The 23,115-nt window shown below is 39.3% G+C and overlaps 1 protein-coding gene and 1 long non-coding RNA gene across 3 annotated transcripts in view; one reads left to right on the top strand and one right to left on the bottom strand.

Moving 5' to 3' along the window:
* Positions 1 to 221: 221 nt before the first annotated feature.
* On the bottom strand, positions 222 to 4,496 carry LOC140330772 (uncharacterized). Its single transcript, XR_011920799.1, has 2 exons — positions 4,112 to 4,496; positions 222 to 1,529 (listed from the first exon to the last, which is right to left on the bottom strand). It is a non-coding gene; the product is annotated as an uncharacterized lncRNA (long non-coding RNA).
* Positions 4,497 to 6,515: 2,019 nt separating this feature from the next.
* Positions 6,516 to 23,115, top strand: part of SDR16C5 (short chain dehydrogenase/reductase family 16C member 5) — a 28,341-nt gene continuing 11,741 nt past the window's right edge. Inside the window, exons 1-3 of one of the 2 annotated variants that reach the window (XM_072411173.1) lie at positions 6,516 to 6,662; positions 15,960 to 16,309; positions 21,229 to 21,360. In XM_072411173.1, the coding sequence (XP_072267274.1) occupies positions 15,989 to 16,309; positions 21,229 to 21,360 (453 nt within the window). In that variant the 5' untranslated portion in view covers positions 6,516 to 6,662; positions 15,960 to 15,988. Of the gene's footprint in view, positions 6,663 to 13,831; positions 13,931 to 15,959; positions 16,310 to 21,228; positions 21,361 to 23,115 lie in introns of those variants that run through there. The other variant, XM_072411174.1, reaches the window with a different exon arrangement.

Raw genomic sequence — 23,115 nt, forward strand, 5'->3', positions numbered from 1 at the left:
TTTGCTTGTGTGCAATTTTTCCCAATAAAAGCAAAGGAAGAATGGGAAAAGTAGGAAAATGAACCTACAGCTCCACCTACTGATTCAAAAGTAGAATGCGCAAATTATTACTGGTAAGATGAATGTGAATAGAGTGAAATCAGAATGCACCAAAGCCATACAGCCAACCTGATAGGCTAAAAAAACTAGCTGTTTCAGGTGGTCAGCAATGCCTGCTGACATTTTTTTACGTTAAGGTATGTGTTTTATGTTTTATTTTCTAAAATATACACAATACAGAATAATTACAGGGTTCCAAGAACTGTTTCTGATTCTTTTACTTACTTTTGAATAATACATGGATTGGTGGATTTCCTGTACAAATGAGCACTAATAAAGCCTAAACAAACATCTACATCCACATTGGAAATACATAAATGGAGCTGTCTATCTTCCAAAAGACTTTTGTCCTTCCAGTTGTGATATTAGCACAGGCTAGTTAGATAGATAACATAGGGACTGGTGAGAGGGACCATTGAGTACAGCTGTGGACATAGGGGATGGATACACAGGTGTATTCTTCTTCATTACAGCAGCATTTGATGTCACGGGTAGCAGGAGGTTGATATTTACTTTCTAATTTGAAGAACATTTTTGTTATTAAAATGTCATTTTTGCAACAGAGTTGCATTAGTTTTTAAACTAGTCAAATACAATATTGGTGCATGAAAAGGGTGTGTAAAGTTGCATAGTTTTTTTGTTTCTTTAGAAAGGCCTGTATTCTACTACCATGTTGCAGAGTGGGTCCCTTGTTCTCTGATGGGAAGAAGATATCTCTGTGCAATGGTCTGAAAAGCCTCGACTGTGTCTGGGCTCTTCAAAAAGCAGAAACCATAAGTTTTCCTAAATGCATAGCTATAGTCCTTGATCCATTGGGGGTGTGCTAGACCTCTGCACTGAGACCACTGCTTCCCCACAGAGAACAAGGGTCATGCTCTATAGCTGCTAGTAGGGGACAGGATTTTCTAATGAGACTGTGGCTGATTTAGAGGCTTTTCTAATGAACTGCGACACATTTAATATCTTTTTGTTTTGATGCATTTGGAATCTCAACTTTCTATGCTAGAATTGATGTTATGGCATTCCAGCTGAAACAAGCTCTTGGTGACGTGTACTATAGTAACATGCATTATTTCTAGTGTATTGAACTGAAATTAAAAATGTATGATTTTTACTTTTTTGGAAAAAAATGGATGACAGAACAGTTAGAGAGAGACATAAAAAAATGCAGTATCTCAGTACAAAAGCATTGGGTCAAACATACCACCATAATTACTGGGTGATTCAAGTGACCAAATAAGTTCATTGTAGAGGTTCAGAATGAAGGCAGCTATAGAAGACTACTGAATTCTCAGCTGTCACACAGGAGACTTTTATCAGCTTGCAATACTAGAATTCTTTGTGCTAGATGTACTTCAAACGCTGAGAAGACACAGGTTCACAGTATGATTAGAGGAAATATAATTGGAAAGGATGCTGAAGTGTGCAGTCTGGAAATGAGAAAAAGATAATAGCTGTAAAAGATCAAATGAAGGCAGAAATAAGCAGAGTATTTTTCTGCTGTCAATCAAACTGTGTTCAATACTGGCAGCCATAAGCTGCTCAAAATGAAACTATTAACAAGGGAGAATGAAAAATTCTAACAATATACTTTGATAGCGGGCTAAGTTTTAGGGCACTGTACATAAAGTATTAACGGGGATTACTAATGTTAACTGCATTGACAGAAGATAAGATGACAGTCAATTCATCTTATTGATTTTGGCAACACTTATGTGTGTATGGATATTGAATGTGTATGGATACCTTTAGAAATCAGCAGGTGCAGTTTTAGGGCAACAGTCCTTTCCTAGCGAGTCAATCCCTGGGCAAAGGATGGTGCATCAAACATTTTCTGGTTCCAGTGTATGTACTGAAAACAACCAATGAATTACTGGTATTGATTATTGAAACTCTACTCTTGTAAAAGAATTTATAGAATTTTTTTGGCTTCCATTTCACCTTAGAATCAAATTCAAGTTCCTCTGCTTTGCCTTCAAATCCATCCACAGTTCTTGTCCCACTTACCTTTCTGACCTGATAGAAAAGTACACCCCTAGCCGCTCTCTTCGCTCCTCCAATGACCTATTAATGGCTTCCTCACTCATAACCTCATCACACACACAGCTACAAGACTTTTCTAGAGCTGCTTCGACTCCCAACTTACCACCACCCTATATCTCCCCTCCTATTGTGTGATACTTCCCCCACTTCCTAGATTGTAAGCTCCTCAGGGCAGGGTCCTCTCCTCTTCCAGTAATACTGTCTGTGTCTGTCTGTAATTTGCAACCCCTATTTAATGAACAGAGCTGCGTAATATGTTGGCGCTATATAAATCCTGTTTATTAATAATAAAATATTCGGTGGACACACTCAGGGGACTCCATATCTGTACTCAGGATTCAAGGGTTCACCTTCATTTACCTTATTCTTAGGGACTTCTTACCCTCAGGGGAGCTTCATATTCTTCTTTTCACAATCTAAGTTCACACTTAGAAAACTATTAGCTATTAGCTAGTAGCTATTAGCTAATACAATTTGTAAAACACCAGTCTCATTTAACTTCTAGTGCCCGGGGATCGCGCACAGGAGGATTCCCATGGCTGCATTATAGCCGCAGTACTCCTGTAATTTCCTCGATCTTCCGATGGGTCAGCGAAATCGTTTCCTTGAAAATTTACGGACCCACCAAAAGATCGAGGAAATTTTCGCAAGAATGCCGAACGCTAATCCCTAATTCCATCCCATAGGAACTTTGTTTAGCTTTACCACTGTCTGGGAAGATAGCTACAGGCAAAAATGTCCATACTAGCTACAACCTGACTGACATTAATCACTTTCTATTCAACTATTCACTGGTTCCTCTCATCCACACCCCAAACGGAATCACCCAGCATTGCAGAACTGCATTTTTCTTGCAGGCATGGAGTAGAGATGGGAAAGAATGGTCATGACTGGTTTGTGCAAAGGATCGCAAAGCATTCTTTGAAGCACAGGGAAACCAACGTTTACAGCAAACCCCAATGAAGTCTCTTAGAGATTAATTTCACAGTTAAATATGTCCTATTTGTATGGCTAATGGGTAAACTAATGTCAAATAAAAGGCACTGAGGGAAAGGTACATTTACCATTGACTAGTATCAATCAAAAGAGTACTGATGGTCTAATCATGTGACTCAGAAGGCACCTTGGGGGGGGGGTGCTTTGTAGAATGCAGCTCTTCTTACATGTTAACCAAACCCTTTTTCAGACATGGAGTATGGGTGGCCAGGGAAGTGGCTGCGAGCTTCCAGCTTTCCCACCTCCAGTCCAGGCCACATGCTATCCCTCAATATTGCATTGAACCAGTGTTAAGAGGCTTTCAGGGGTGCATTAATACATCTTCCCATGGGAAATAATTAAAAGAAATTTTTATTTTAAAAAGCACTGAAGCACACATACCAAAAAAATACCAAAGTGTTATCTATCTAAATCCAGCATCAATCACCCAATGATGTAACTGATATGATAAATCATGATAATGGGCCAATGACAAGTCCGACCTGTCACACCTCCGGTACTCCCTGGTCCCTTCCAATAGGACTACCAAACCTCAGGACTTTTTGCATTTGGCTGATGCTTGTAATAGATGACCTCTCTGCACCCCCAGCCAAAGAACCTTTAAAATGCCAAAAATGCTATGGCAACAAAGCTGTATAAGTGCCCAACAAATGTAATAAGAACAGCAGGAACTCATAAGGTGCAAATGTGACAGCTCTGTGGAGCCATTAACAAGGAACACACTTCCAGTAGAAATGTGACAATTCTCACATTTGTGTTAGAACTACAGAACACCACCACTACAATTATATTTTTTTATTGATAATACCTAGTAAGAATATGATATCTAAGTAGAAGCCTTAAAGCAGAACTAAAATCTGTGATCTGTGTAAAAAAAACTGTGATCAGGTAGGTACTGCAAAAGAAACAGACATTGTCCCCTCTGCAATAAAATAACCTTACTGCCTGACTGCAAAATTTTAAATGCACTCACTAGTCCCTGTTTGGTCGCAGGGTGTCACCATCTTTTTCTTTCTTCTCTTTCTTGTTTCGATCCTCAGCCATCTTTATTCAGTCCCGGTAGCTGCAACTCCTCCGCTGAGCTGTGCATTGGAAGCTCAACAACAGAGATCAGGCAGCTACAAATAATTATTGCAGAAGAGACATCGCCTGTCCCTGCAACAGGAACTTGTCTGATAGCTCACTTTGAAAGTGAAACTTTAAATATTTAAAATACACCAAATACAGTTATATTAGGTACACAATTACTGTCGGTGTAAATATAGAAGCATATGACTGTAAGATTATATTGAAAAGTCTGTTCTATTTAATGGAGTGTAAAGGATGAATGTGATGCTGCTGAACTGATAGTTTTATTATTATTATTATTATTATTAATAAACAGTATTTATATAGCACCAACATATTACGCAGCGCTGTACATTAAATAGGGGTTGCAAATGACAGACAGATACAGACAGTGACACAGGAGGAGGAGAGAGGACCCTGTCCAGAAGAGCTTACATTCTAAGAGGTGAGGGAAGTAACACACCATAGGATGGGAGATATGTAATGGTGGGAGGTAGTGACTGTTTTAAATGACAGAAGAAGATGGGTAGGCAAGTTTGAAAAGATGGGTTTTGAGTGCTTTTTTAAATAAGTAGAAAATAGGAGCAAGCTGAATAGGACGAGGAAGACCATTCCAGAGAGTTGGGGCAGCTCTAGAAAAATCTTGGAGCCGTGCATGTGATGCAGTTATGAGTGAGGAAGTCATTAGTAGGTCATCAGAGGAGCCAAGAGAGCGGCTAGGGGAGTATTTTTTTTACCAGGTCAGAAAGGTAAGTGATAATCAAGAATATATAAAATAAAAGCAGTCATTGCCAGAATATCATAATCCAACACTTTGGAAACAATCTAGAATTTTACTCAAAATGATCATAAATGATTGTCATGTAACAAAATATAGCCCCCTAGTAGCCCCCTACACAGAATACATTTGGTTTTAATTAGGAAAAAAACTGAACATATCGGCAAGCACTCTGATTTGTGATACTGGAAAAAAATTAATTCTCTGCCATCGCAGAAGACATTGGTTCCTTTTCTGTACATAACTACCAGCCTTGGGGAATCCAGGATTCTCAAAATTAGTCACCCAAGACTACTCTGTACTACAGTTGGAAAATATATATTCTACAGGTTGTGTACCCAAACCTATGCAGAAATCAAGATAAGTTTTGATAACTTAGATAAGTTTTGAGGGTTTAAAATGAAACAAAACCCTTGCGATTTAGTGATCGATGTTCTAGTGCAGAGCACCACCATCTTCCTTCTCTTCCAGATGATCTTTGGCCGTCTGTATTGGCAATGCTGGAAAGACATAAAACCTGAGCAGGTGTGTTCAATCTTCACCGCATACGCAGGGAAAGCCGGGATTGCTGGGTTTTCCTGGCAACCAAAGACAATGCTGCGCATGTGGAGTTCAGCTTTGATGCAGGATACTCGGAGCAATCAGGCAGATATGACACATTATTACAGGAGGGTCATCGTCTGTGTCTTTCTGACAGGCCTGATGATGCAACTTTAGTTAAAATGAGCCAAAATGTGTGCCAAAAAATGAAAAAAACAGCTGTGGCATGAAAGGGTGAGAAGTATTTACACACTGGAATAATTATTCACAGGCCTCCTGCCAACTCCTTTATCACTATAGGACATACAATTTGGAGGAAGGAACCACTCTTTGTAGTAGGGGTGTGAATATTCTACCCATCCAGCTGGGGCGCAGAGTCATGGTGGCGTTTCAAGTTCCCAAAACAAAGTTTGCAGGGCGACCCCACCCATCCTTGTGGCATGGAAATCTATGTGTTATGTAAAGCAAGATAATAAGGATTCGTGGCATGGTTCCAGGTGAATGTCACCTTTTACCTAATTCTCCGCACAGCACCCTCCTTCAAACACACCTTTATTTACACTCTGCGTTAAGTACAAAGAGAACTCCCTGAAACCACGCCCACTGTGGTCACACCCACTTTAAGGTAAACCTGCAACTTCAACGGCAGGCGAAACCTTTTTCACCATTTTACTATAATTTACAACTATCAGTTACTTAGAGGACATATCCGGGTAGTCCGCAATCCTGACATATTATTTCTTACTCGGTTAAAAGAAATACATTCCCGCCCTCACACTAGACCACGCCCCCTGTTTTCCATACACCAACAAGACTCCTCCTCTCACTGTATGAACTCGCCTTTCTTTTTCTGTAAAAAATTGGAGTCACGCCCCTAGTTAATTGAGCATCGCCTTCCATACGGATAGCCCCTCCCTGCGCGTGCCTGAATAGCTCTTGTCTTCTCCTCCTCCGTACCGCGCAAGCCACGCCCCTTATTTGAATGGTCCAAGTCTCTTTGCTAGCGATAGGGAAGTGAGCTTTGCGCATGCGCAGATCTTCCTGTTCCCTACATTGCACAATTCGTTATTTTTTGTTCCTTACCTGCTCGTGTGTTCGGGCTATCCCCTTGATTGTGCTGTGATTACTTAATTTTCAGGTATGTCAGCGCTATAAATACTCCATGCTGTGACCTCTCCCTATTTATTTCCTGCTGACTGCTCTTAGCCGAATAAAGCTGCCTAACCTGTCTGTTGCATATGCACACAGGGATTTCCAGGCAATGGATTAAGAATGCGAGCATTGTAGAACAGATCAGTGCAATGCACTATTCACACAACATGCTGAGGGTGTAGATCTGTTGGGTTGGTATTACGATGTACAGCGCTGTGTAATATGTTGGCGCCATATAAATCCTGTTTAATCATGATGTAAAGTTATTGACATTGATCTGTGTATGGATAGCATTGGCCAGAGAGGACATTGTACATTGTGTTATTATTATTGCAGATGACATTCTTATTATGATAGTTTGCAGATGTATACTGCTTGTGTCTCGCTACATTTATAAAACAACCCTAAGGCTGCCCATTCAGATGCCAACCGCACCGCCAACCACTTTCCATTGGGCTGTAATGATAATCAGCAAGGAGATGAGGGGGATCTGGCAATTTTTAATCTGATTACTCAGATTCAGGCGAACAGTCAAACTCGTGGTTGGATTCTGGAAAAGAGTTTTTATCCTATATGATTAAAAAAAGTTAACATGTCTATTGTTGCTTTAAAGTGTACTGGTAACTTTCACTAAAAATATCTATTCACAAATCGAGCTCAGCAACTCCTGCGCTGTCTCAGCTTCCTTCTTCTTTCCATCCAGCACCAACATTTTTTTATTTACTTGTATTTTATATATCACTGACATATTACACAGCATTGTACAAAGTCCATAGTCATATCACTTGCTGTCCCTCAAAGGGGCGCACTAATGTCCTTACCATAGTGACATGTCATTACAGCGGAACTAAAGCAAAAAAATGACACTTATCCCGCAGATCCCCCGATGGCGCTGGACATTTCCTCGGTCCGGTCCAACGCCGACCTGGAATTCTTCTTTGTCCCGGCGAAGCAGTGCCCGCCAGGCGCCGCCACCTTCTGTCTTTTTTTGGTCTTCTTACTTTGTCACCCGATCTCGCACTGCGCAGGCTTGAGATACCCCTGTAAAGGAGAGCCGATCTCACTGTGCCTACATGAGATTGGAATCTCTTTCCCCTTAATAGAAAAAATACCCCTCCTGCACATGCCCCAATCTCGGAGCACACAGAGCCTCTGTGCCACAACTGCACCCTGTGAAGTGAAGAAAATGTCCCTTCTGTGCATGCCCAATTCATGTCCCAGGGCCAGGATCCATGGTGAGCACGCTTGTGTAACCTGAGGATGGTGCAGTTGAGGTGCTGAGTCTATGGAGTCATCATACCATCCCATGAGGAGTGATGGATTTGTGAACTGTGGCCCTCAGGCACAGAAGGGCAGGTAAAATGTGGTATCAGAACGACAGATGATCTCGTCAGGAACAGCCATAGGTCATTGTGACCAATGAGCAGATTCAGTTAGCCAGCAGAAAGGTATGTGGGGTAACACAGGAGTACCAAGTCTAGGTTCAGATCTGCCTCGGAATCATGGTAGCTGGCACCTTGCCACACTGCAGCACTAGTTCAGAGTTTATAGCAGGCCCCCATTCTTTCACTAAGGGGCTGCCGCATGTAGAAGATTCTTATATCATCTTATCAGAGGCAGAGGCCCATGAAAGGAAGTGGTAACAACACTGCAACCTCACTGCCAGAGGATTACAGGAACATACAGGGTCACAAGGAGAAGCGACAGAGTGCTCAGCACTAGAATCACTAGCCTCTAAATGCCCAGTCAGGAGAACCAACATTGAGTAGTGGATGCGTTAGGCAAAACCGCAAACAGTCTTGGTGCAGAACTGCAGAGAAAATGTGACAATTTTTTTTATTGTATTTTACAACAGCAGCAAAGCTTAACAAAAAGGTGGAAGTGAGGTTGGTAGGCACTCTGTGTTCCCCCGGGTGACCCCTTCAGTACAGATTATGCAGGAATGTTGTATTTTTACAATTTGGATGATAATATTTTCAGTGTCCTTTCGATTTAAATAGTTGTCACAAACTAAAAATGCCACTTGTGTTGGTTTTAGACCTCCAACGTTCTTGAAGCTTTGTATCACAAAACTTGGGTCTTGCATCATATTCTGTAATCCTCAACAGACGTTTAGAAGGAAACAGAACGAGAGCAGGATGCTGGTTCACTTCCTCTAGGCATGTTATGTTATGTGAACTTCTGTATCTTGGAACCGCTTGACATTTGGATTGTCTGCAGTGTATGCCAACTGAAATTTATTCACTGTGTGTTGGTTTCAGTCATAATAAGCAAACATGTACAACCTAATTATGGCACCCACACCCTACAAATGTAAGTACCCCCAGTGCTGTCCACCAGCATTTCCTTAGCCATGCCATCCAGGTTCCTTGGACACTTTTTTCCGCCCTTTTTTCCGCACCTATCTCCATTCCTGGCATCATACACATAGCAGGAATAAGATAGACGTGTACACTGTGTGGTGCATACTAGGGGAAAGAGGAACACATATGTTGTCAGTGTTGGAGGAGTCAAGTTCCATTTTTAAAGCACTGCTATAGGGTCATCAGAGATATAGAGAAAGAGATACACAGTGATGAGAAGTACATCCAATTCTAAAGTTTCATGTATTAGGGCATAATAACAAATCATCTGGTCTTTAACAGGTTCTAAAATGATTAAATCTAACCTCAGGTATAAAACAACACCCAACAGATTCAATCTTGTCATTATTTAACAAAAATGAAGCCATGTGTGAAAACTAAGCACCCCAATGATTTAAGCCTCCTGGGCAGTTCATTTCTGTCTGGATTTATATGTCTCAAAGCAGTACATTGTTTTTCATGAAATTTTATTTTACAGTATAATATAATAGTATGAGTATATTAAAGTTTGAAACACAAAATCATGTCAAAATATTAAATTAAATAAATTAAAAAAAAAATTAATTTTTTTTAATAAAAAAAAAAAAGAATTATACTCATACTATAAAAATTTTCATGAAAGACAATGTACTGTGTTTAGACATATAAATCCCCTGTATTGCATTCAATACAGTTATTTTGTATTGAATGCAATACAAAAACAATTGAAATTCCCGCCGCAACAGCCGCAGGCACCAACGTCACGAGGAACTCCCTGGTGACTTATCAGATGCAGAGGACGCCAGCCGGAGGAAGCGAGAAGACGGGAAGGTCGAAGGAGGACGGCTGGCGGATCAGGCAACGTTGTATTTACTATTGGTTTTCAATGTTTTAGCTACCCCGAGTGTGACTCTCACACTCGGGTTTACCGCTGGGAAGGTTAATAGCTTGTAGAACCACCTTTTAGCAGCTATACCTTGAAGTAAATGTTTTCTGTATGACTTTATCAGTCTCACACACAGTTGTGGAGGAATTTTGTTCTTCTTTGCAAAATTGCTTAATTTCATTAAGTTTCTTTGGCTTTTGCTTGCTTGAGGTCCTATCATAGCATTTTGATCAGGTTTCAACCATTCTGTTGTAGATATGCTTATGTGCTTGGGATCATTGTCCTGTTGCATGATCCAATTTCAGCCAAACTTTAGCTGACGCATAAATGTCCTCATGTTTAACTCTACAATACTTTGGTATACAGAGGAGTTCATGTTTGGCTCAATCACTGCAAGGTTCCCAGTTCCTGTGGCTGCAAAACAAGACCAAATCATCATCTCTCCACCACTCCTCCATGCTTTACAGTTGGTATGAGATGTTTGTGTTGATATGCTGTGTTCTCTCTGGTTTTATCTGTCCATTGTTCAAGAAGTCTTGGCGTTTGTTTAAATTCAACTTTGCAAGCCTAAAGCTGCGTACACACTTCCAATTTTTGTCGTTGGAAAGGATCTTTCACGATCCTTTCCAACGACAAGGGAGTGCACGATGCATGAACGGTGCTGTACATACAGCACCGTTCATGCTCTATGGAGAGGGGAGGGGGAGAGCGACGGAGCGGCACCCTGCTGCGCGCTCTCCCCTTCCCTTTCATTAGGATCGGCTGTCGTCCATTGTCCGTGGATCCGGCAGGTCGGTCGTCCGGACGATGGGCGACACCGACTGTACACACGCCAGATTTTCGCCCGATAATTGGCCGATGCCGATTATCGGGCGATAAAAATCTGACGTGTGTACGTAGCTTAAGTCGTGCTGCCTTGTTCTTTTTAGAGAAAAGAGACTTTATTCTGGTTATTCATACTTGTTTAGTCTTTTTCTAATTGGACTGTCATGAACTTTAACATTTAACATACTGACTGAGGCCTGTTGAATTTGAGATGTCTCTCCATTTTTTTATTTGCATAATCTGAACTTGGGGTGAATTTGCTAGACCTCCTAACAAAGTTGGCAACTGTCTTGAATGTTTTCAACTTGTGACTAATCTTTCTAACTGGAGAATGATGGGCTTAAAATTGTTTGGAAATGTCCCTATAAACCTTCCCAGATTTATGGGCAGCAACAATTGCTTTTCTAAAATCATTGCTGATAGCTTTCTTTCTTGGCATTGTGTTAGCACACATGTAGTATATCTTGTGGTGTTGTTCATCTGAGGCTGTCTTTACCTAATTTTAAGACTTGCTAGGGACCGGACGATTTTTGTATGTTCAATTACCCAAAACCTTAAAAGGTACCTAAACTCAACATTTTCACTTTACATAAAAGGGTAGACAACCCTTATATGCAAAGGAAAAATGTTATTTTCTTTTTTTTTAAAAAAAAAGGCAGCACCTTCCCTTTAAGTCTTGATTGCCGCAACTGAATGAGAGACTCTTGGTGCTATTTAGAAAAAAAAAAGATGCAGATATCACCCAAGTGCAGTGAGATCGGCTCTCTTTTTTTTTCCATTTTTACAGCGGGTACATCACCCGATCCCACACCTGCCCAGTGCATGATCGGGTGACGTGACAAGAAGAAGACAGAAGAGGAGACTGAAGATAGCTCTTCCTCAGAGAGAAACTCCAACACGCCCAGATCGGATCACTAGCAATGAGTAGCACTTGAAGTCCTGACTGTAGCTTTAATATTGACACTTCCCCACCTCTTACATAGATTTTAGGCCCACAAATCCCATCCCAAGATATTGGTCTGTAATTTATGGAAGCACCTTCAGGATAATGGTTGTGAAGCTGTCACAAGTGCAGTGAAACTTGCCATATTGTTTGTTCTGAATCTAAACAATTGACTGACTCATACAATTGCATATTTTTCTCACGTGAAAAGTAAAGTAAACCTTTATGTTTACCACCACTTTTTAAAAAATTAGATTGGGGAGATAGAACTGCTCTTCTTTAAACCTTAAATATCCAGGGCCTATAGAAGTGGTATCTTTGCTATTAACGTGTGCGGTATCATCATACTAAGAGGAGCATACTAACATACAACATACTAAAAAGAGTTTTCAAAGGCTGTCAGAAAGAAGATTGTGGATGGCTGTGTATGTCAAGTGATTAAAAAGAAATCACTAAAATTATTGGAAACTGGTCATTCCATGGACTAGCCAGCTCAGTAAATTCGGCCTAGGAGCTGATTGTTTGACATCAGAAGAGGTCTCCAAGCACCCCACATTTTTTTTACAGGATCTGTACCTTTTCATTATAGTGTCAAAGTGCATGCATCATCAATCAAAAAAAGGTTGCATGAATTTACCTGCAGTAAAGGTATGCTATAGAAAAGCCTTTGTGGTCCCAAAAGTGTATAAAAGCAAGACTATAGTCTGCCACTGAACATAGAGATAAAAAAAGGCTTTCTGCAACAACATGCAGCTGACTGGTGAATCAATTATCAATAACAGTAGACACATTTGGCCCAAATTGGCCTGATTTATGAAAGCTCTCCAAGGCTGGTGAGGATACACTCTCATCAGTGCACTTGGGTGATCCAGTAAACTTGGAAAAGTCATTTGTTAGCAAATGTTTTCAAACATGGACCAGATCCATTTCAGGTTTGCTGGATCACCCAGCTTCACCAATGAAATTATATCCTCCCCAGCCTTGGAGAGCATTTATAAATTAGGCCCAGTGTGTTGGCTAAAAATTTTGCATCAAAGTGTTCAAAACGGGAATTTGATGCCTTCTGTCTAAAATTGAACATATCTACCAAAGAATGGCCTGACATAGAGGGTTATGAAATAACCTTGTCAGAGCCCTGATTTAAGGCTTAGTCTACACAGACTGTTTCCCCAGCGTTTAACCTGAGGCTTTTAATGCCAATGTTTGAAATCCCCAATGGGCTAATCTACACCAGGACGTTTCCTTCAGGCACGTTTATGAGCTTTATCCTAAACGTTGCTTGCAATGTTTAAAAAATTAAAATGCAATGTAAACGCGGGAAAACGCTTGAAAAAGCTCCTATTGAACTCAATGGAGGCTTTTACTAGCGTTTTTAAGCTTTTTATGAAGTCTTCCATTGAAAACAATTGAGGATTTTATAAGCATTTTTAGAAGGACTTTGGAATCTGGAAGCCCCCTTTAATAAGGAGACTCCCAGATCTCTACCACCCCACCCTGGGGAATGAGTACAGGGGTACATAAAAACCCTTACTCATTCCCTGAAAGGGTTAAAATATGTGTAAAAAATTGTTAAGTCTCCCCATTCAAGTCTAGTGCTGAATGGCTGTGAAACGGAAAACCTCAGCCATCACATCGCACACTCATCACAGAGCACTAGAGGTGAATGGAGAGCCTAGTCCTCATTTAACCCCTAATGCCCGGGGATCCTTCACTGTCAGGAAGAGTCCCATGGCTGTGCTCATGTCATGATTGCAGCCGTGGAATCATCCTGTCATTGGGATAACCTGTAAACTGTAAACCTGTAACTTCTGAAACAAACCTTATACCATTACATAATATTTTCCAATAGTAAAGGCTGTAGTTATGAGGCCATCATCATTGCTAGATCTGTTGCAGGTTGGGTCACCCACAGTCCAGTAAAGTAATATCACCTAGAAGAAGCCAGTCTGTTGTTGAAGCATATCGAGTTGTTTTCTTTTTTCACATTCTTCACCATTGATGGTATAAGTACCCATTCTAAAGTAAAGAGTATTTTCACTGGGATTCTTTGCTTATCTTATAGACTTTGATATAGTGAGGTCTTATCTTGCTACCCTGACCTTAGCTCCTGGGAGTGATGACATTTCATATAGATAGCCATGTTTACCCTGGTGTCTGAATTTCAGTATCCAAACCCAGGTTTAAAACTTTATTCACAGAAGCTCACCAGTTGTGAGGAGACCTATTACCTGTACCTTTGTGAGACCAGGAGAGATCAGGTATTATAAATGCTAATGATATCTAATTTGCTGTCCAGGCTGTGTAGTGGTTGGAGGCATAATTCTGATCATTGAAATTATTTTTCTTGGCATAATTTTATATTTGAAATTTTAAGCATTTTGTAGCCGTATGGAAATAGGACTTTTCTTCCTGCTATATCAGATGGCAGAATGGAACATCCAAATGTGCACTAACAGCTTCCACATACGTGTGGACACATTTTTATTGTATACTGCAGAATCTGGAAGTTCAGCAAGCATGCACAAAATCCAAAATTCACAACTTTGGCTATGACTGTGTGTATGTAAAGGTCAGGTCTGTGAAATAGCAGACTGCCTAACTCAAAGGACTTTGCTCATGTTTAACAAAACTGTAAAACGGATACAATAGCATTCTGAGTGATTGTAGTCCACACTATGCTGAGACAGATGAGTGATTTACAAATAGAAGTATTTTCACATGCCCTGTTCTCTGTCCAATCATTTTTCCACTTATGTGTTGCTTTGCACTAAATTCACAAACTGTACTAGAGACAGAAAAACAAGGGAGGCGCAGAGTTGTCAGTGTAGTGTTATGTTGTATGAGGCAACCGTTACCGAACCATACTCTTCAGTATTGTTTCCACCATTACAACAGTCACCCCACTCCGCGAATACCAATTCTAATCTGATTGTTTTATTTGATTTGTTTATTCCTCAGATGCTCTGTTAGATAAGTATGACCTTAACTGTGTATTGTCTTTTAACTCCTATATTTAATGACATCAAATAGTTTGACTTTGATAACTATCATTCTTTGGTCTTAGATTCCAATGAAATGAACCCATAATGAGTGAGAAAAAGCAAACAAATATTTTGCATTTCTTTAGTAATACTAAAGATAATGTAACTAATGATAATAGTGACAATAGTAATACTTCACTTAACCATGGGCTGATCAATGAATCAGAGCTGCACAGTCCTTGTCACTATTAGGAATATTATTATTTTACAAATGTATTAATCTTTTAAAAAAAATTCATATTAATGGTCGGCAGGTTTTAAAATCATGAATTTATTGGTCCGTGAGGTCTGAAAGGTTAGCAACCGCTGTTCTAAAACACAGAACTACTCTTCCATATTGTTAGACTGGTCGATCTAAGAGCATTCAGAGTTTATTTAGAAAATGTTTTTAACCGACAATTGAGATCTTTCTGGCATGAAGTTAGCTTTGTGCTCTTTACTTTAAGCTGCTTTTTGATTCCCCTTGACATTTGGGCCTGATTTAGTAAAGCTCCTCAAGGTTGGAGAGAATACACTTTCATCAGTGAAGCTGGGTGATCCAGCAAACCTGAAATGGATCTGGTCCAGGATTCAACACATTTGCTAACAAGCATGAAATTTATTCCAGGTTTGCTGGATCACCAAGCTTCACTGATGAAAGTGTATCCTCCCCAGCCTTGGAGAGCTTTAATAAATCAGGACCATTGTCATAAATTCAGTTTTAAAGTAAACAAAAACCTGTTTATATAGGCCCAGAGAGTGATTGTCACTGATCCTGCCAATAATACCCATGTTGTGACCCTTCAGGGCTGCCAGAGCAGGTTATGTTTATTTGCAGCCATCATAAATGTTTATTTATTGCTCAGATTATTTAATGTGTTAGAAACTCAAGGAAACCTTTCCAATCCTTCAGCTTTATTTTTTTCAATTCACAGGGATTGAAAATCAGAAGACTAGGGGCCCTTTCAGACCTGCAGTGTGAAATTTTGAGGCTAGAAGCACTAGATTGTGCAGAAAACTGGTGCTGTGCACACAGGTGCATGAAACCGCGCCCTGTGCCACAGGCATATGTAAAGAAACTGGTTCCAGTCCTCTCCCATACACTTGAATAGAGGAGGTGGGGTTGCAGTTGAGCCCGTGGCATAACCCTGTAGGCCTGAATTGGCTCTAATTGTATTTGCTTATAATGCAACATTAAAAAAATGACAAATAACAATTGTGTAAATAATTATTTTCCTACGGCTAATACTCCTTTTTCTATTTTCAGTTTGTGGCCACGTCGGAAGACCTACAACCATGAATTTTTTCCTGGAGACTCTGAAAATTTTGTTTCTCACAATCTATTTAATATTTGAATCTATCATTCTTTGGTTTATCCCATCCCGAAAAAAAAATGTTGCTGGTGAACTTGTTCTCATCACTGGGGCAGGAAGTGGAATAGGGCGACTTTTGTCACTGGAGTTTGCACGCCTTGGTGCTACGCTTATTTTATGGGATATCAACGAGGAGGGAAATAAAGAAACAAGCAGGCTAGCCAAGAAGAATGGAGCAGTCCGTGTACATACATATACGTGTGACTGTAGCAAAAAAGAAGAAATTTACAGAGTTGCAAATCAGGTAAGTGTTTCTCAAATGTATTTTTGACACTGTTTACTAAACACCCCCAGTGTAGACCACTTAATCTAATAACATAATCTTCATTGTGTTTTTCCTGGTTATTTCACTGAATCTTTAGCTTGTGGCAATTTTTCCATGGAATATCCACTAGCTTCAGTCAGAGAATTTTTGTTTCCCACTTACTTCTGCATTTACCAACCTCTGTCGTACCCTCCACAATTTGGTACTGGACATACTGCTTGCTTTCATACCCTCTACACTCCTGTACTTACTGCTAATTGTCATACACTTTGCCACTCCTGATTGCTCTTTCATGTATGTTTTCTTCAGTTTGCTTCAAAACATTTTAGCAAAGGTCATACCCTTAGCACTTTCCCCCTGGACTAGATGCCCATTGCCATACCTCTGCACTCCAAAGATGTGGAGTCCACCTGTACATGTACACATGATTTTTGTCATTAAAAATGATCGTGAAAGATGAATGAACAAGCACTGTACATAAAGCGCCGTTCTGATCAATGGCGAGGGGAGGGGGAGAACGCAGAGAGGCACCCCACTGCACTCTCCTCCCGTTACTTCTATTGCGGTCCTACACATGTCAGATTCTTGTACGAAACGAGCCCTGAGGGTCATCTCGGACGAGAATCATCTGACGTGTGTACGTTACAGTCTTACACTCGGAGTTGTCCCCAAAAAAGAGGTCATGGTATCTTTCACTGAAAAAGCTTGTTCCTGTGACAACGTGTAAAGGTGGCCATACGCTACACAGTATTTTAAAAAGATTAGAAGTTAGATAAAAAAAAAATAGTTAACAGAAGTCTGTTAAAACTTAGGGTTTTCCCAGTTGATATTTTATTGGCATATTGACCCAACATTGACTGGGAATTCCTTTTCTTTGCTCGATATTTAGCTGGGAATGCTCACCAACAAACATTAGCAGGTCTCTTTGCCATTTATTATAATAATGTTTGCTATCATAAATGATTGGAAGCACTTCCATTGGCTTAGGGTTGTTAGGAAGCTTCCCGGCTGAATGTTGGATGTGCTAGTCGATGGGTGCACGGCAATATTACCAGCCTTACTATATAAATGCACACATTACATGCTTGGAAAGTGGACACCACTTTATGTAGGAGGGGTGGAAAGAGGGTAGGGCGGGAAGAAGAGTAAAAACAATCACCCCCCTTCCCCAAAACCTTGAACACATCTATGTAAGATTCTGCCCCTTCTGTTATTTTTATTGGATTAAAAAATGATTGTATTTTGATCAGAAATACTGGATCGTCAATAGACATGATACAACTTGTGTACTTTCTATTTATATTTATTAACACATCGGATTTATGAACAACTGACGGGAACTCCAGAAAAAACCCTGGAACTCTGGTTGGCTGCTAGATTCCCCTTAGATCTGGTTTGTTCGAATGTGAAATGTATATTTGCATCTTAGGCCTAAGGTGAGAAAAGGTGAGCCGGGATAAATAAACTCTTATCTCTTTCTCTCTTTTGGTGTCTATATCTTTATATGGGTTTATATCTTTATAGGAATAAATGAAACCAGAGTGGGTCACAGCCAAACAAGGTGATGCCTCAGGTGGTAAGATGTAAGGTGGTTCGTCCATCCAGAAAAGATTATAGGCTTTTACTGGGGCGTCCAGTATTTGTTTTCATACCTTTCCATACCTGCTACCCAATTAATCCTGATTAACCAGTTTAACTATATTTCTTTTTTTTAATTCTTGCTTGAGGTAGCTCTCCCATAAGTCGCACGTATGTTGTTTTACCTACCTTCCAAAATGAAAGACTTTCAATTCAACATTTCACCATAGGGCTTCTTCAGGGGAGGTCAGGGATCCATGGATTCTGAACAGCAGAAGGACAGTGGTTGCTGAGTTGAAAGTTTTTTTATTTTGTTGTACTACTATTTCTAGAAGCCAGCATTTTTGTAAAAACTTCACAGAGAGGAATCTCCAACACACTTCCCTACAATATTCCCTACCTTCTATTATCACTGCTCCTGTCAGGGTCCTTCCATGTTCAGTTCCCTCAGTCAGTACCTAAATAGTATGACTGTGGAAAAGTTGTAGTAAAATAAAATATATAAATTGCAGAAATAAAGGCAATAAAAAAATTAAGTCCTTAGGCATTGGCCCTTTTTTAACTTGCTAGTCTCCTAACCCCCTTTTTACAAATATATGTTTTTTGCGCTGTCCTAGGTTTGGATATAATTGGAATTTTCCAACAGCATCTTACATAACTGCAGTTTTGTTACATGTGTAATTTTCAGACAAGAACCCAATTTAGATCCCTGGCACAGCTCTCCGGCTAGGACTGTACTGAGAAATACAGAAAGTTTGGCAAGCAGAAAAGATTTGGCTCAATCATTTTTTTCTCTTTCTTTGATGTTGACTGCACTACTCACAGATTCCTAGAAAGACGGATCTGCGTAAAACTATGTAACTGGAAAAAAAATTCTAAGACCTGAAATGGGAAAAATGTTTAATGGTTCATGTAACATTTAGAGCTGATTTAAAATTCTGCTGTTTTGTGGGTTTAGTTTATTGTGAGACCTACAATACTCAGGACAGGGTGTGACATGTTGGCCAATTGTTCCTTGCATCATCTGCTGGCACTGTATACATAGGTCCCTCTTTCCCATTTTGCTGTTGAGCAGCTGTAAAGGAACTGCTGCTTATTTTGTTGTAAAAAGAGAGAAGAACTGAGGGTTCCATTGCTGACCTCTGAAAATGCTAGTTATAATATTTTTAGTCCTGAAGCAAGTATGTAGAGGAGGATTCCTGAATCTACTTTCAATTTGGATTTTCACTATCAAAATACTTGAGATGAGTTTAAGACTATGTAAACACGTGCAATGGTTCTCGTCCGATAATCGGCTCAGGGCTGATGTCGGACGAGAATCTTGCATGTGTACAGCACCCGTCATCCATCATCCGAACGTCTATCCTGGCAGATCTACAGACGATGGACGACGAACGATCCTAATGCAAGTAAAGGAGAGAGAGAAAGATCCTTTCCAACAACAATTATTGCACGTGTGTACATATCTGTATATATGTACATAGCCTATGACCAAAACCAGTAGTTCAGCATACCAGCCAGGAAAATAGGATTCTCACAAGCAGTGGTGTTCCCATATTCTTTAACTTACAGATTTACACCTTCCTTTTTTAGTAGTATTAATTTGGATGTCTTCCAATACAATATAACCTTAGAATATGATTATTTGAATAAGGAAGCTGAATGGGTTTGTGTGCACTGGGATATAAAGAAACAATGTAAACAAGAATAGGGTTGGCAATGTTATTTAAAATGTATCAACTGACGGGTATTTATCTATTCAGAGAAAGACAAGAAATTGGATTGTTAAATGTGATCTGGTAAAATGTTTGCCTCAATATTTGAAGCTGAAATGGCTGCTGAAAGACAGATGGGTGGATCCTCCTAATCAGACAACTAGAATAATTTGTTATCTGTGTATGCCTGCTTTAAAATTAGTATGACATCCTTTATCCTCATATGCCCCTACTGATTAGGGATATGACAGGCCAAACTTTTATTTGTTTTCCCCTCAAATGTACAATTGTGTGAATGACACACAAACACAATAATCATTATTCTAAACAAGATCTGATTTTGTATTAATAGATGTTCAGTTTATTGAGCCACTAGTTGATAATTTTTGTGGTCAGATTGTGTGTCCATCCAACCATAATGTAAGTGGTTACCATGTCTTTTGTCTGTTCATAACATTTACTATTCTTGTTATTTTGTCTGTTTTTTAAAGAACAATGTGCAGACATATTTTTACATTTTCTTTAAGAATAGAAAAAAAAAAACAAAATGGGAATTTCAAGACAAAAAACACTAAATTCAAATATAAAATGCCAGCAAACTTTATTAGTGTACATTAAACAATTTTACATATTAACCACCTGGGCGTTACACTGATGTCTAGATTTCTGTACCAAAAGCAGGACAAAAATTAAAGACCTGTAACTTACAGAAATATGTCTGAACAAGGGTCTAGTAGATATCATGAATATAAAAAATGTTTGAAACACACAATCATGTAAAAAAAAAAATACTTTTAATAAAATTAAAATACACAAAAATCAGCTTAAACAAGAATACATAAATAAATGAAAAATACTGAAAATGCGATAATTCGGTATACTGTTTAGTAATATATTTTTCTAAAACACCTCCCTAGTGTCCAACCGTCCAACGCCACATACCTATAGACAAAACCACATAAATATATTTTGTATTATTTTGTATTGGACTGGAAATCCCGGTGATCGTCACTGCACTCGCCGGATGAAGCAAGAAGATACAAGACGTGTCCAGAGGAGCTGCGGGGAGAAGGTGAGTATTTTTTTTTTCGATCGACTCTGGATCATCGCAGCGGGGACCAGGTAAGTAAGGGAAATTAGGTAGTGCGAAAAGTTCGGGTCTATCGATTTTTGCAAAATCAATAGACCCGAACCAAGGTCGGGTTTAACGGTCGGGTGGTTAAGAGTAACATATAATCTCAATAATAGTGTTGATCCGCCGCGTTTCATAGAAGAAAGTATCATATCTGTTTCTTCATGGGTATAGTTTGAAATTAAGTAAATGCATGTGCCTCAAAACTTTGGCCTAGAGCACCATAAGAGAGACATCAGGAACAATTCATCACAAAAATTCCAACCATATAGATTTTTACATTAGGAGAGGATGGCAATTCAAATCCAAAACTTTGATCACCAACAGCCAGCCTAAGTCAGTGGGCACCATAATATTGATGTCTTTAGTCCGTGCATACCATTTACTGTTCTTGTTATTTTGTCTGTTTTTTAAAGAACAATGCGCAGATATCTTTTACATTTTCTTTAACCAGATTTTCCTCCATCTATCAGGTAAAGAAAGAGGTTGGAGATGTTACGATCCTAATTAACAATGCTGGCATTGTCACAGGAAAGAAATTCATTGACTCGCCTGATGCTCTGGTCGAGAAAACCATGCAAGTGAACACAATGGCACATTTTTGGGTAATTCTGTTTTTTATCTTTGCTTACAATGTATATAAAATATTTACGAAATATGATAGCCTTGATGCTGCCCTCCATTAACCCCTAAGCATGTTAGAGTTCCTCATAAGTAGAAGGCCGTCGGAGTTGAAATATTATGAATGCAAACCAAAGTAAACCCCTTAACTGTACACAGCAGACAACAGTTATGTTCTGTGTACAGTAACGGGCTTGATAGGAACACTGCTGGACTTATAGCGCCATGTTTACTCCAATGACCCAACAATTACCAGTGAATGGGGAAGCTTTCTGACATTTTCCTTGGCAATGGGGTCCAACATGTACACGAGCTAGACGCTTGTAACTAAACTAAGTACTCCGCTGTAAACCTGGGAGTGTTTGATGTGATATAATATACCATTAATGTACTCTAGCTAGTTACTAGCTATGTACCATAAAAGAGCTAACTAAACTTGACTCAAGCAGGTTTGTTATAATGGCACCAAACTAAATGTCAGATGTTCAAACTGAACCTGATCAGTAATACTACACATAAGCAATTGCCATGAGCTGATATATCTGTGATTAGGGATGTGCCTTCAACTGGATTTCTAGGTCAGGTCTGCCCCATAAAAATAGTCCACTACACGTGCATAAAACATAAGAATAGTTTTGTCCAGAACTAAGAAATGTCCTGCTGGGGTGCAGGTATAAATATCATTAGTTTTATTTCTCCACTTCAGATTTTGATTTTAGTTCATATAGAAAATGAAAAGGGACTTCAGGATTTGGGTGAGGGCCTGTATCAACAGACCTTCTGCTTGAACTAATTAACTTTAGTTTTAGAGGTATATTTGATCTATAGTTCACCCCCTGACCTTTGTTTGACTTGATTTAGTGGACCCAATTGAAGTAAACAACACCAATAGAGGTAATCAATTAAGTAAATATTTATCCTTAGATTTTCACATCATCAAGCAGTTAGATGTCTGGTTTTATCACCTTTGTAGACCTTTGTTACTTCTTTTCTTTTGGGGAAATGTTTTACAATAGTCCACATAGAGTGGTAAGGATTATACTTTTACTAATTCCCCAATTATAATTACTGTATCCACTGCTCACAGTTTAATATTGTACACGCGGTTTGCTGTTGTTATTGCTGTTCTTTGCTTGATTCTTTAATAAAAACTTATTGAAATCTAAAAAAGCTGTAATTTATCTACCAGGGAAAACAGTGGTTTGATACAGTATCTAAATCCAAACAACATATTGCAAATAAGTTCACAACTTTGCTATCTGAACAGTTTTGGCTTTAGATAAGCTTTATTTATTTTCTTGGCATTGTGAAACTGGTCACTTTGATAGAAAGCAGTTTGGCCAATTGTACAAAATGATCATGTCTTTGTTAATAACTGTTAATCTTTGGTATTGCAAGCCTTGCTGATATTGTTCAAATTGAATTTAGAAAGCCTTGTATGAGGCTAAGATTGTCCTCAGAAGTCATTTGTGTTTGCTGGTTGTCTCCTAAACTGGGAGTGTCACCGATGTCTGGACTTGTTTAGAATTCTGTTTAATTGAAAACAATAAAAATTTATGTGAAGCTGATAAATTAAAACTTTTATATGTGCATTAAACTTCTGGCCTGCAGTTGCCCCCAGAGGACGAGGGTTTGATAGCTTTGTTTTAGTCAGTTTCTGTTTTGCCTTTGTGCAAATGCATCATGTTTTCTTCTTTCAAGTCTCTTGGCTATGTTTTCCATTTCGTTTTCATAAAAAA

This window comes from Pyxicephalus adspersus, chromosome 5 (genome assembly GCF_032062135.1).
Source record: "Pyxicephalus adspersus chromosome 5, UCB_Pads_2.0, whole genome shotgun sequence".
Lineage (NCBI taxonomy): Eukaryota > Metazoa > Chordata > Amphibia > Anura > Pyxicephalidae > Pyxicephalus > Pyxicephalus adspersus.